At 34.7% G+C, this 15,144-nt stretch overlaps 1 protein-coding gene across 1 annotated transcript; it reads left to right on the top strand.

The window, feature by feature from the left end:
• The first annotated feature begins 4,502 nt into the window (after positions 1-4,502).
• Positions 4,503-14,803, top strand: LOC18051799. The gene is made up of 9 exons (XM_006446603.2): positions 4,503-4,683; positions 10,882-11,241; positions 11,699-11,875; positions 12,517-12,654; positions 12,748-12,837; positions 13,210-13,299; positions 13,461-13,519; positions 13,975-14,125; positions 14,204-14,803. Exons 2-9 carry the CDS (start codon positions 10,912-10,914, stop codon positions 14,273-14,275), a joined length of 1,107 nt encoding a protein of 368 aa, XP_006446666.2. The 5' UTR covers positions 4,503-4,683; positions 10,882-10,911; the 3' UTR covers positions 14,276-14,803.
• The last annotated feature ends 341 nt before the right edge of the window (positions 14,804-15,144 follow it).

The raw sequence follows: 15,144 nt of genomic DNA, 5'->3' as shown, positions 1-15,144 counted from the left end.
GGTAGAATTTTTTAAGATTAAATACCTCAAAGTTTAAATTTTAGAATTTTAAGAATAAAAATTGAGGCACATTTTTAGAAAGTTAAATTATCTAAAAAGACTATTATTTATTTTACGATCTTATTTTATTTATTTCTTTCATGAAATGACTTTAAAAACTTGTTTATTAAAATAATTTTATAATTCTTAATAAAAGAAAGTTTATAAAATTAAGTTATAATTTTTAATAAAAGCTCTAATGACAAACAAATAACTATTTTTTTCTATAAAAAATTTACTCAAATAAATTATATTTTATTTGAAAAATGGAACCAAACATAGCATTAATGGTTAAAGGTGGCAGAAAAGCCTGCCCGGACCGGATATGGCCCAGACCCGGCGTGTGCAGTTCGGGTTATGAATGGAAAAAGCGGATCCAGGCATTGAAAAATCAATGCTTGGCTGCTTCCGGGCACGAGTCCAGTCACAGCACCAAGAACCCGGAACCCGAACCCGTGCCCGGTTTTTTATTAAGTAAAAAAAAGGAAAATATAAAACCAAAAATAAAATTTGTTTTGCCCAATTGCCCCTAAAACTGAACCCTAAATCGCGATTGCAACTTTGCAAGTGAACAACGCAGCAGTCACAGTCAGCACACACCCTGAAATCTCCAAATCGGCGGCACCTCTCTCCATCTTTCCACCACCCACCGACACCGATGCAGTGTTGACTGTTGACCGTGCCTCTCCCTCCACGAACCTCTTACCTTCCTCGGTCAACTCTATTTCTCCTCGCAAAGCACAGCCGTCCCGTCACAAACTCACAGAGCTCTTCACTGTTGGGTCATCTTCTCAGCGGCAAGCCGACAACCACAACGCGACGGCATCAGCCATCATAGATGCAACCTCACCAACACAGGCACACAGCAACAACCCATGAACGAGGTATTATTAATTTTTTTTACTGTTTTTTAAAAAAAATGATGAAATTGAGTAATTGGCATTATTATTATTAGGTGCTATATATATATATGCTTAATTATTTTCTTAGATGCTATGGTTGTGTGATTATTTATAATTAATGGAAGCTAAATTTAGATTTTAGGTTGCTTTAGCTATATGAAGACATAAATTGATGGTTATGTGTGAGGGAATCCGTTTGTGGGTTACAGACAATACTTGATTTTGTTTATCAAATATTGAAGACTGATTAATAGTTTTTTGTAAACTGGTACATTGTACTGTTTCCTACTAAGTTTCCTCCCTTTAGAAATGGCATCAAGAATTTAAATCAATTACTTAATATTTATAATTATGTAATTTTGTATGATATAATGATAATTTTTTATTAATAGAAGCTAAATTTAGTGTTTAGGTTGCCTTTAAGTTAATTATTCATTATTTTTTTATAATAAACAGCAGTGTGATGTCATAGTCACAGTCATAGTCAGACAATATAGAAATTAATTCATCAAATGCTCCAAATTTATCCCGTAATGTTGAAGATAGCAATGATAATGAGGTTGAGGAAATTTTATTGTCAACTGTTAAAAATAAGAAGGGAAAAAAAGTTTCTACGGCTTGGAATCATTTTACAAAAGTAACTATTAATGGAGAAAAAAACGCAAAGTGCATGCATTGTAATGCAATTTTAGAAGCTAAATACACATCAGGGACCACGAGTTTGAATAGACACGTGAATTCTTGTTTTTCAAATAAGCAACTGAAAATAAGGGAAGCGCTTCAAGGAAGTCTCAAAGTGCTCAAAAGAGAGGATGGGAGTTGTGACATTGGCTTTGACAGTTTCGATCCAAATGTTTTGCGGAGTTTGATTGCAAGGATGGTGGTGATGCATGAGCTTCCACTTACATTTGTGGAATATAAAGGCTTTAGAGAAACAATGGCACATGCCAACCCCGTGGTTAAGCCAATGAGTAGAAATACTTTGAAGAATGAGATTTTGAAATTGTATCATATTGAGAAGGTTAAGACTTTGAATTTGTTGGAGAAAAATCATGGTAGAGTGGCTATTACTACAGGTTTGTGGACATCAAGTAACCAGAAAAAGAGATACATGGTTGTCACAGCACACTTCATTGACAACTCCTGGAAATTGCATAGCCGAATTTTAAGGTAATTTCTAATTTGTCTATAACTTTTTATTTGCTTAATTTCTCTTTCAAATTTTTATTACTTATATTTGATTTCTTTTCAAGTTTAAATTGTTATAATATTTTAAGTTTGTGTATTTAATATTATCACTTGAATATTATTAGGTTTATTTATGTTCCGAGCCCTCATACTGCTAAGGCCCATTTCTAATGAATTGGTGCAATGTCTGCTGGATTTGAACGTGGATAGAAAGTTGTCTTCAATGACCTTGGATAATTGTTCCACTAATGATGCGATGGTGGAGAAATTATTATTAAGGTTTGAGCTCGATACCTTAATTTCCAATGGTAAATTTTTTCATATGAGATGTACTGCTCATGTATTGAATTTGGTTGTGCGAGATGGGTTGAAAGTTATAGAAAATGGGGTTGGAAAGATTAGGGAGAGTGTGAGTTACTGGACACAAACACCAAAACGATTTAAATCTTTTAAGCTAGCTGCTGGGCAACTGAAAATTAATTGTAAAAAAAAAATTAAAGTTAGACTGTCCAACTCGTTGGAATTCTACTTATGCCATGCTTGATGTAGCATTGATGTATGGAAGTGTTTTTTTTCGGTTACAACAACGTGAGCCTCAATATAAGAGCTTGCCTAGTGATAGTGAGTGAGATTTGGCAGCCACAATGGTGGAGCATTTGAAATCATTTTACATGTTAACGGAGATGTTTTCGGGTACAAAATACTCTACTGCTAATTTGTTCTTTCCGTTGATATGTAAAATGAAAATGTCAATTAGTGGGTGGCGCACTTCCAATAATCTTGCTATTAGAATTATGGCTAATAAAATGGTTGAAAAATTTGAAAAATATTGGAATGAAATTCATCTGATGTTAGTTATGGTTGTAGTACTTGACCCGAGATATAAGATGTTGTTGATTGATTTTTATTTTCCAAAGATCTATGGCGATACAACGAATGAGCATATTGAGCGTGCACATAAGCTTTGTCATGATTTAGTGAAAGAATATGAAATGAAAGCTATGGTTTTGAGTGATAGGCAGGATGTTGGGTTGGAAGATGTTCCTTTGGAATCTTCTTCAAATCCGAATAAGTATTGGGATAGAGATGAGTTTGAAACATTTTGGAGTCGAAATAAGCATGTTAGGGTGACTAAGTCGGAGTTGGATAGGTATTTAGATGATGAATTGTTAGATACTACTCCGAACTTTGATATTTTAGCTTTTTGGAAGATGCACATTGGCCAATATCCTATTTTGGGTGAGTTGGCCAAGGATATTTTAGCCATTCCTGTATCCACTGTTGCCTCTGAGTCCGCTTTTAGTATCGGGGGTAAATTTTTGAGTCTGCATCGTAGCAAACTTCATCCTAACACTTTGGAATCCTTGATGTGTGCTCAAAATTAGATTTGGGCTTCTTCTCGAGGTATAAAGTTATTTGAATTATGTTATTATCTTATTTGTTTGCTCAAAATGTTTTTAAATCTTAATATGTTATTTTTGTTATTAGGTGGAGTTTCGGAAAATGAGATTTTTGCTGGGGAAGAGGTCATTTCAGATGATGATGATGGGGCACAATCGTCGAGCTGCTTGACATGAAGTTATTATTTACATATGTTACATTACTGTATTTTAAACTCTTTTATGAATTATTTATGTTTGATATTTTGGGATTTTTATATGTTATGTTGGTTATTGATATTGGAGTTATGATATGTATTATGTAATAAGTTGGGTAACTTTATTTGGTGATTATTGTGATGTTGAATTTAAATTTTTGATAGGGAATGAATGAATTTAGTTTAGAAATTGAATGAATTTGGTTTACAATTGTTTTGGTTTGTTAGTTGGAACTTGGAAGTAAACAATTGTATTGTTTTGAAGCATGGGCATGGCTGCATTTTTTATTTCCAGGCTTCCAATGCTTACTGTGAGTTTCTGCTAAGTGCTAATTCGGGCGCAAGCTTTCACATTCAACCTTGTGAAGTTTTATATTATCCCCATTCCACTGCCTTGTTTACTTATTTAGCCTTTTTTATCAATTTTTTTTTAGCCAGCTTTAAAAGCAGGGGTAGAGAAAACCCAGAAAAAACCCATGCCCGGATAGTGCCAGGCATATACTCGACCTGTATAGAAAAAATCCGGGTACAGTCCAGGTCCGGGCAGCTATGTGTGACATCCGGATCGGTCCCGGGCAGCCCCAAACCCTGACCCGGACTTTTGCCATCCCCATAATAGTAAATAATATTATTGTTTAATAAATTGTAAAATTTAGGGACCTCCATGATAAAATCCCCGCTAAAAATTCGAATTCGAATACCCGAATTTCGAAACGTTTTTATTATTTATGAAGCATGTGCAAACAGTGTTCAATCTTGATTTTTGAATCCCCGGTTTAAATCTCAGGGATAGCGAGAGTCCGTGAAGGCGAAGAGCAGACCCAATTCCGCTTCCAGAAGCGTCTGTATAATTCTTAAAAAAAAAAAGATATACTGAAATCTGTATTTTTCGTGACACATTTTTACGCACGACACCGCAAACTCGCCGCTTTGATTCACCGTGACGTCGCCGTTCACGTAATTTCTTTCTCTCTTGTTGATTTTTTGAATGACGGGTTAATACTTTTACGTTTATTTGTTTTCGGTTATTGAATTCTATGAACTTATGGACTGTAAAAAGTCGAGGAAAATCGCAACTCAATTTGAATTTTGAATGTTCTATTTATTTGTTGTATTAGGCTGCTAAAGAGAACAAATTGTTAGTATTAACAATTAGGTTCTTCAGTAGTTGTACGGCATTTCTTGAGTTCATTCTTGGGCTTTTCTTGATTTTCTTGGCAACTAATAGAGTAAAGGGTTTAGTGTGAAAGTTAATTGTAAGCGCTCTGTTTTCAGAAAACAAACTGGGAATTAAACCCTTTAATCTTGTATGGAGTTCGTAAAGGTGCTGCGTTAGCATTAAACTTCAGTGCTTATTAATTGGAGTGGAATAATGAAGGGATTGTCCAGAGGGGGCAAGCCTGAGCAAGAGTTCCTAGAGACTGGATAGGTTGTTTGTCTATTTTGTGCACAAAATGGACATGGTAGAACATGCCTAATGAAAGGAGTGGTACCTTCTAACATATTTTGAAGAAAGGGGTTCCTAACTTTTAGCAGACCCTTAAGAGCCAGCTCAGTGTATGGCACCATCCTTGTAGTAAGGTAAAAGCTATATGAGTGGGTGTTCGATTCACACTTTTCATTTTTTGATAGATCACTGCCAACTCCATTCTTGCTTTCTGAGGAGCTTTTAGGTTATTTGGTTAGTGTTCCAATTAGTCTACTATAAATAGGATTATAATCTCATTAATATTTTTGATATAGCTTTGAATAATAAAATCATATCCTGTATTTGCCATGTGGGGCTATTTATCTAAACCTTGTGTTTATGAGTCATTTGGACTAAAGCGTCATCTATTCTCACTTTTTATTTGCCTGTTAATTTGGACCGATGTCCGTTAGAACAATACCTAGTAGGTTGTCAAGAACTGAACATATTTCAACGTTGGACAAGGTGTTGTACTATTCCTTTTTTCTGTTTCCAGTACCCTACTATTTGGCTTCTGCTAGTGCACCTCAATATTAGGACCCTACATTGTGTGAGATGTTATCCGGTTTTCCATCTTTTCCTTCCACCAGATAATGTGGAAGACAAGGCTAGATATTTACCCTCTCTGATTCGTACAAAAAAAATATTTCCAACAGGGAAAAAGAAAAAGAACTAGAGAGCATTATTACAAGCTTTGAGTTCAAGTTGTGAGATTATACATTTTCTGTAGGGAGTAAAACCTAAACAGTTATATAAATGCTAAATCATGTAAAACTTTGGTTTAGATTGAAAGACTAATAAATCTCTTACAGATTTGTTAACTTTTGTTTCATACAAATTGATATGATATCTGATTTGGCATTACATGTTTGTTGTTTCATTGCCCATTTGGCTAAGATTGGAATTTGGAAGTAGATCCTTCACCTGCCACGGATGGGGACTTCTTCACCCAACTATGGTTACAGAGTCACAGTTTATGAGAAATCAGCCTCTTTTCTGTTCTTATGAAAAAGTTTGTATGGTCGTTTTATCTTAGATTTGAACTCTAGGTTTGGATAATAGCAAATCCTTTGTTCTTAATGAAAATCTAAAAGAAAAATAAAAAGATCCCAAGTCTTGAAGGAACTCCAAAAAAGAGAATCCTACTCAAAAAAATAACTCCTAAAAGGAAATATCATGCCATCTAGAGGGGTATAAGAATAAGTTGTCATCAATTTTTCTCAAAATTTCTAAAGGTCCCTATCTTATGTTTTAAGTTTTCATAAGGTCTCACTTGAAATAGCAGTCTGTTTAATTTTTTTTATATTTTTTGGTCTATTTATGTTGATCAACAATTTGCTGTTGTCTTGTTGTAAAGTTTGCCAGATTTGAAGTTGAAAATTTTGTACCTTCTTAGTTATGTTATGCTTAGTAATAATTTGTTTCAACCAACTTGATATTATGTACTTTGTATCATAATTTTTGATACTATTCTCAAATTAGAAGCTTTGAGAAAAGATCCCTTTCATGCTAGAAGTCTGGAAGAATATGTTCCTTCCGTGGTCAGTCATAATCTCATGCTTACTAAAGAAGAAAACAAAAATATGACAAATAGGTATATTTTATTATGCTTCTGTACATAAGAATTTATAGATCTTCTAGGATATAAATCGAATAACTAATCTCCCTAATTAAAAAAAAAATAAAAACTGATTCCCAAAAATCTGTACAGTTCACAAATCTCTCAACTACCTAAAATAGCACATAAACAAATATTATACATTATTAAAAGAAATCCTAGGAAATCTTCCAAAATCTTCCAACACTCCCCCTCAAGCTAGCATGAATATATCACTCATGGCAAGCTTACTAACTAAGTTCTCATATTGCGCCCTAAGAAGTCCTTGTGTGAGTATGTTTGCTACTTGGCTCGCGGTAGATATGTAGGACATGCATATCACACCACTGTCTATCTTCTCCTTGATGAAATGTTTTTCCACTTCTACATGCTTTGTTCTGTCGTGTAGAATTGGATTGTGAGCTATGGAAATACTTGCCTTGTAATCACAATAGACCTTAATAGGTGTTGGTGTAGGAATTTCAACTCTTCTAGGAGTCTCTTGATCCATAACACTGTAGGAATTTCAACTCTTCTAGGAGTCTCTTGATCCATAACACTTCACAGAAGCCATGTGCAACAGAGCGGAATTCTGCTTTTGCACTACAGCTAGCCACAACACTCTGCTTTTTGCTCTTCCAGGTGACTAAATTCCCTCCTACCAAAGTGCAATAACCTGAGGTAGATCTTCTATTAGTTACGTCGCCTGCCCAATCTGCGTCTGTGTAGGCTTTGACTTGGAGATGACCCTATTTTTTAACAAGAGTCCTTTCCTTAAAGTTCCTTTTAGACATCTTAAAATCTTGAACGCAGCTTCAAATTGAGTAGGTCTAGGTGAATGCATAAACTGACTCACCACACTTACTGCAAAGGCTATATCAGGTCTTGTGTGTGACAAATAGATTAGCCTTCCAACTAATCTTTGATAATGTTCTCGTCCACCACCTCACTTGCTCTTGCTGCTTTTAGCTTTACATTTGGGTTCGTTGGAGTTTCTGCAGCTTTACAACTTGTCATCCCTGTTTCCTTAAGCAAATCAAGAATGTATTTGCGTTGGTTGATAAAGATTCCCTCCTTGGACCTTGCAAATTCCATCCCGAGGAAATACCTAAGTTTTCCCAAGTCCTTAATGTCAAACTTGGCCTCAAGCTTATTCTTTAATTTGTTGATCTCAAACAAATCATCCCTAGTCATGATAATTTCGTCAATATACACTATCAGAATAGTTATTTTACCTTTGGTGGAGTGCTTAAAAAACAAAGTATGATCAGCTTGACTTTGTAAGAAGCCATGCCTCCTTACAACATTCCCAAATCGTTCAAACCAAGCTCTTGGTGATTGCTTTAGCCCATATAGGGATTTTCTTAACCTGCAAACTTTGTCTCTTCCAAGACTTTCTTTCAGTCCGGGTGGCAGGTCTATTTATACTTCTTCTTGTAGATCTCCATTTAAGAAGGCATTTTTTACATCGAATTGATGTAGTGGCCAATTGAAATTAACTATAAGAGAAAGAAGTATTCTAATAGAGTTAATCTTACCTGCAAGAGCAAAAGTCTCTTAGTAGTCTATACCAGGAGTTTGGGTAAATCCTTTTTCTATGAGTCTCGCTTTATATCTCTCCACACTTCCGTCAGCTTTGCACTTCACTGTAAACACTCATTTTTTTTTTTTTAGGAGCAATCATCTCTTCCATTATAGCTAATCTCCAATTCGGGTCATCTAATGCTTCTTGAACAATTCTTGGCACACACAAATTAGAAATCCTAGATGCAAATGCTTTGTGAGTATGTGATAATTTTTTATATGACAAGTATTTTGCAATAGGGTGTTTTGTGCAAACTTGGGTACCTTTTCTTACCGCAAATGGAAGGTCAAGATCTAAAGAGGAAATGTTAGGCAAATCATTAGATAGAGAAGAAATAGGAATAGAAGAAGGATTACTCTGAGTTGTAGGACCTTCACTCGGCAAATTGGATTAGGCTTCTACTAGAGAAACAATTGGGATAGTAGTACATTTGTGAAACCTCTTCCTAGTATAAACCTGAAGCTCAAGATGAGGATTGTGATCTCTTTGAAGTACTTCTCCCCCTGTCTCTGATAAAGTAATATCTGGCAAATTTAGTTTAAGAGTACTATCTCTTTCAACAATGGTTTCCGAAACTTGTTTATCAGAATTAATCACAGGTATAGATTCTTCTAAAATAGGTAAAGTGTCCCAAAAATTATCTTCTTCGCTTATGTTCTCCCCCTGAAGAGAATTTTTTTGAAAGAAGGGTTGGTCCTCAACAAAGTATACATTCATACTCTCAAAAAATTTCTTTGTAATAGGATTGAAGCATTAAGGTCATTTAGGTGAAGATATCTATTTTTTTATTAGATGCATAACTAAGAAACACATATTTTTCAGTTTTTGGATCCAATGTTGATCGAAAAACATTTCATATATACACATAACAAACACAACCAAACACTTTGAAAGGAATATTCATAGTTATTCGAGATGTGGGAAAACAATTTTTTAAAACCTGTAAAGGTGTTTCATATTTTAAAACTCGAGATGGCATTCTATTTATCAAGTAACAAGCAGTTAGGAGAGCATTTCCCCAGAGATATTTAGGTACATTCATAGAAAACATGATGGCTCTAGTTATCTCAAGAAGATATCTATTTTTTCTTTCAACAATTCCATTCTGTTGAGGTGTGTTGTGACAAGTTGATTGATGGATCACACCTTTTTCGGTCAAAAATATTCAAAAATATTTGTTAAAATATTCTGTCGCATTATCCGATCTCAGAATGCTAATTTTGGTTTGAAATTGATTATCAATCATCAGGAAAAAATCTTTAAATCTCTTTTCAACCTCTGATTTCCTTTATAATAAGTAAACCCAACATACCCTTGTGTGGTTATCAATAAAAGTCACAAACCATTCTTTGCCAGAAAGTGTGTTAACCTTAGATGGGCCCTAAGCATTGCTATGAATCAAATAAAATGGTTTCGAAGCAAAATTGGGTTTTATTGGAAAAGAAACACAATGATCTTTAGCCAAGTGACAGGCCTCACAATGAAGTTTTGAACAATCAATTCCTTTAAACAATTTAGGAAACAAATGTTTGAGGTACAGAAAACTAGGATGCCCTAATCGTCAATGCCATAACATAATTTGATCATAGACAGAGTTTGAATAAGTACTACTTAAACCATGAGTTTTTTTACTGCCAAAAGTGGTTTAATCAAAGTAGTAAAGTGGCTTACTAAAGAAGAGAACAAAAATATGACAAATAGGGCATATTTTATTATGCTTCTGTGCATAAGAATTTATAGATCTTCTACGATACAGATCTAGTAACTAATCTCCCTAATTAAAAGAAAATAAAAACTGATTCCCAAAATATCTGTACAGTTCACAAATCTCTCAACTACCTAAAATAGCACATAACCAAATATTATACATAATTACAAGACATCCTCGGAAATCTTCCAAAATCTTCTAACACTTACTATTTGCAAGAAGAGATTGATCCTTTGATTTTGAAGTTCTGGCTGCATCTGCGGTATTGGATTACAAATCTTAGACCTGCACCTGCTGTTTGATTTTTTGGTTTATTTTCTCCTAACCAATTACTATTTACGTTTTGCTTATTAAACTTTCTCATATAAGCAGTAATTGAGCAAATTTCCTTTGAGGCAGTATGGTTTACTTTCTATAAAATGGGTTTTGCCTTTTGCTTATTCCAACTCCTGCAAAATTTTCGCTCTTTTATAAGCAGTGTATCCAGAAAACAACATGTTTATCTTGCTTTGAGATGGTATCCTTTAATACCAAACAATTTTGTATATGGGAATGGTGTTTGGCTTGCTTACATTTTTGTTATTCAGGCAGTGAAAAAATAGTTTAATGTAGAAGTGTCCTTCTGACTTATGCTGCAAGTCATTTTAGCTTTCTGTCTAAATTTTCATACATTCCATCTAATGTTGCCCTTTGCTTTTAGATGGAATAGAAGTTTTTGTGGTTTCCTTCTCCTCACTACCGACCATTTGGTTCTTATACACTTATCTTGTGTTGCATATTTCTGTGGTGAAATGCAGTTGTTATGTGCATTGCTGTGGCCCTTTATTATGTCGGAAGCTTCGAAGAGTTTGCTGGCCTCAACAGATCATGGTCAATTAGGACCAATAGGACCAGATTATTTTGGTTTCTATACGCGTGAAATAATGGAGCTCTTATCACAAGATGAGGATCCCTTGCCTTCTACTTCCAGAACCTCTGAGTTGACTAGGAAAAAATGTGGTGGGGTCAGAGGCAAGGACACAATTGATACTAGTGGCCGTGGTACTGTTTCTTCCTTTAGTAATAGCATAGGAGCTGGCTTTACAGATTTCAAAAAAGAAAGATTGAGATCATTACTAAGGCAGGGTGTGTTTGGTCTTGCCCCAGAAGTTGATGAGGTATATTGAGCAACTTTCCTCTATGCATAAAATGACTCTATAGATGGATATGGTTTTTGCTTTTCTGATATTAGTTCATCTCATGTATTTAATAGGCAATGCTCTCGGACTGTAATTGTTTATTTATTACGGCCCACTCAAAACAGGAAGATAACTAAACTTCAGTGTCTGTTGAAGGGACACTGTCCCATGTGTTTTGATCAAGGATTATTTATTACATTATAAGGAATCTACTTTTGCTATGATCTCTTATTATTTTATTTTAAATAGCCATTGATTTGGCTATACTCATCTTGGAAAAGTTTGGTGTTGGTATTGCTTAATAAAGTCTTTGAATAATGGCGGGGTGAGCAAGTGATTATTTTATCTTGAGGTTGATTGATTTACATTTGGTTCCTGTCAGTTTATTTCTAGATAATTAATAGTCAAAAGTAATCATTTTTTCTGTGTAGTGCAGATGTTGGATCCTGTTATAGCTATGTGTCAGTTGCAATCTCAAGTCAGAAACAGAAAGTATTCGCCAAATGTTAATGAAGTAGCGTGCAAGGGTGATGCAGAGCAAGTTCCTCGTAAGAAACTCAAGACATCGATTTACTCTTCGCACAGTTCCCTCAAACATGGATCATGTAGAGAGGTTAGGTTTCACTTTCTTGGTAGTGAATTATCTTTTACTGTTACCCTGTTACCATGGTTAACAATTTCTTTTTTGGAATTGTACCATTATTTCGGGAAGTTCCTAATAATATGGTCAATGTTTTGGAGAGTTAATTATTTGATTAGTTGTTTTCTATATATGGAATACTTTTAAGCTGTTAATCAGTGTTAAGTATAATTTAGTTGACAAGCAGATGTCTTGGAGAAGTGTTATGCCATTTTATGTTGTGATAACAACTATCTCGTTTATATATTTTTGTAAGATATTAAAAACTGCAAATGACTTGAGTCGAAGGAAGCCATAGATATTGCTCAGCTTCTTTGGTATGCAACTTTTACAATCTCAACTCTAGTTGAAAATTGGTTGAGATTGATGGGAGTGTACTCATGTTGTTGCCACTTATCATGGATCTTTAGTAGGGTTATGTAGGAGAGCTTTATGGGGATTTTCTCTTATCATTTATTTTCTTCTCATATTTGCATGCTTTTTACCTCTTTTCCATGAAATCAAGTTGTAAATTGATTTTCTTTATCGGCTAAGGCTAGAAACAGTCAAGCTTGTCATAGTCCAAACAGCTTCTTTGCAGAAGAACTCTAGTGTTGTTTTCATTTGTAATGCAGGGTTCTGTATCTAATGGCATTGATTCCAAATCTTTGGATGCTGCTTTGTCAGAGAAAGAAATGTCTAACTTTAAGAAGAATTGTGCCCATTGCCATTGCCAGAATACTTCTCAGTTAACTAGTCCAAATGGGCCTAAGGTGACTATCATGCGCCATTTAGGTTGTTTGTCCTCTATGGATTCACACATATGCTTACCCTAATAGATTATTATTCTCATTTCTTTCTTCCAGTCTCTATGTGATGGTTGCATAAGCAGTTATGGAAAGGACAAGGATTTACATTCAGATTCAAACATAGGTGCTGATAAAGAAAATGGAGAGGTGAGAACATTAATCTCTGACAATTATTTTGAGATTTTATTTCTGGTTGTGGAATTTGAAATGGTTTCTGTGTGTTGATTTTCTCTTATGGAATTTTAGATGCTTGTCTCAGCTATGACACTTGCATATAATTTCTCTAAATTGCAAGTTCATCTTGGTGGGCTCGTTTGGGTCAGTGGGACTACAATCATGAATATCTGTGATTCTCACAATGGTTTATGATGTAAAATCATTTTCTTCTTCTTCTTTTTTTTCAAGTTGTCCTAGCCATTCAAATAAGATGCATTAAATCAATTGAGTAAATTAATGATTTTTAAGTTATATCTTATTGGTGATGACTTGTGCTTATTGAGAACTTTGCTTGTTTTTTAGGTGGATGATGACTTGCAATTCCTTCTAGAAAGTGATAGTTCAGAGGTTGAGGAGACAGTGAAGAAATATTCTGATGAACTTTTTGCAACAGTAATTTCCAGAACTTTTAGATTTTATGTACTCAAAGCATTTCGTCCATTCATTGACATCGTCTGTGGTTTAGTATCAGGGTGGTCTCCTGAACTTTACAGGTACTTTTAGTATGAAGATGAATCATCATAACTGAGGTTGATTTTTTGTATTTTTTTTAGCTAGGGCACATGGAGCAGAAGCTTGAAGAACTTCTTAATACTGTGGTGTCGAGGTGCAGGTATGTGTTCTGTTTTGTGTGAAACAGAATATGTTATATCATAAGATAAATATCCTTCAGAAATGTGTTACTTCATGGGGCTTGTTTATGATGAGAAATTGCATTTTGGGGGCATATTTCCTTCTTCGGTAATGCATTTCCTGATACTAATTATTGAGTATATTTTTTGTCCACAATGTTAACTTCATGCGAAGTTATCTCTCTCTTGATGCTAGTAACTTCATAAAAAGTCCTCTAGGATGTTTTTTTCTCTTCTCTTCTCTCTCTCTCTCTCCCTAGTTTATGCAAGCATGGTCCTTATTAGTGTTTTTCACTTTTGATATCAGCATGTAAGATGGTAGATAAGCATATTTGGCTACTAACTTCAGTCATGCTGTTAAGCTGTTACCCATCGCTTGTTTGGATGTATGTAAATAGCATATTTGCCTCAAAATCTGTAACTATAATCTCCACAGGCCTATGACACGTCCTGAGAAGCAGGAGCTTCGGAAACTGATTCAGAAGCTGCCACAGAATAATCTTGCCCGTGTTGTTGAAATTGTCCAACATAGTAAACTGGCAGATTCCCGACCTTCTGATGAATACTTTGTTGATTTAGAAAAAGAGGTACAGAAACTCAAAACATGGCATGAATTTCTCGAGTCTATACTAAATTTTAATCCTGTCCAAAATATTGTCTTTCAGGATAATGTAACTCTTTGGAGATTGTTTTACTATGTGAAAGCGGTTGAGAAAGCTAGAGAGCTCTTGTTATAGATAATACAACTTCATGATCTATTACCTTTAACAAGTACTTTGACAGAGTCCTAAATGCCAGTGCAGTTGACAAGGACAATTACATCTGATTTTTAACTTGCCTAAACCAGCCGTTTGGTCTTTCCCAGCAGCTTTTTTGCCTGAATTCTTCATAATCTTCCACTAGAGTGTGCAAACTAGACTATACAGGAGATTTTTTTTCCCCTCCCAAATTTTGTAAGTATGCAGAATCTTTTACACCTTTAGTCATAGGTCTAATATTTTGACAACTGCAAGAAAGGACTTCAAACATGCTGCACCTCCTGGCTTCAAGATGGGACAAACGCTGATTTTTTGATTGATTAGTGCATAGTAATGTCTCTAGTTTTTGTTTGTAGAAGAACTGAGACTTCAGTAATAATTTGAACTACAGTCTAGACATGATATGCAGAAACGTTTCAATTCATTGTCTTTTGTATCAAACCTATGGGGAAAGTATCAGCAATGTCACGAGTCTTCTTGTGACTTGTGACCAAGCAAATTATTAGTCATGGCTAACAAAAATAAAATATCAACTTAAAAAAAAATTGCAAATCTTCAAATGAAGAATGTACTGGCTTTGAAAAGAGGATACCTGAAGAAATATATTTTTTAAAAAAATAAACGAAAATACTAGAATATCCACTCCAAAAGGAATAAACGACAGCTCAGTGTCACCAATAAATTGTTGAAAATTTATCCCTTTACACTTAAAAGGAACCACGTCTTGAACTCTTGATTGTTGTTTGGCGTTTGGCAACACTTACTCGGATTGCTCTACCATCCAAACTCTGCAGGACATGTACATTATGTTCCTTGTAAGTAAGGGAAAAAAATGTATAATAAAATAT

The sequence above is a fragment of the Citrus clementina genome, unplaced genomic scaffold (assembly GCF_000493195.1).
Source record: "Citrus clementina cultivar Clemenules unplaced genomic scaffold, Citrus_clementina_v1.0 scaffold_2, whole genome shotgun sequence".
NCBI classification, from domain to species: domain Eukaryota; kingdom Viridiplantae; phylum Streptophyta; class Magnoliopsida; order Sapindales; family Rutaceae; genus Citrus; species Citrus x clementina.
The sequence above is the reverse complement of the archived record's forward strand: the minus strand, read 5'-3'. Positions and strand labels throughout refer to the sequence as shown.

What these genes read in the sequence shown, in the direction of transcription:
- LOC18051799 (XM_006446603.2), top strand. Translation starts at nt 10,912, where the DNA reads ATGTCGGAAGCTTCGAAGAGTTTGCTGGCCTCAACAGATCATGGTCAA. An exon ending in ACTGTGGTGTCGAGGTGCAG is followed by an intron (nt 13,520 to 13,974) that starts GTATGTGTTCTG and finishes TAATCTCCACAG; the next exon opens with GCCTATGACACGTCCTGAGA. An exon ending in TTGTTGATTTAGAAAAAGAG is followed by an intron (nt 14,126 to 14,203) that starts GTACAGAAACTC and finishes ATTGTCTTTCAG; the next exon opens with GATAATGTAACTCTTTGGAG.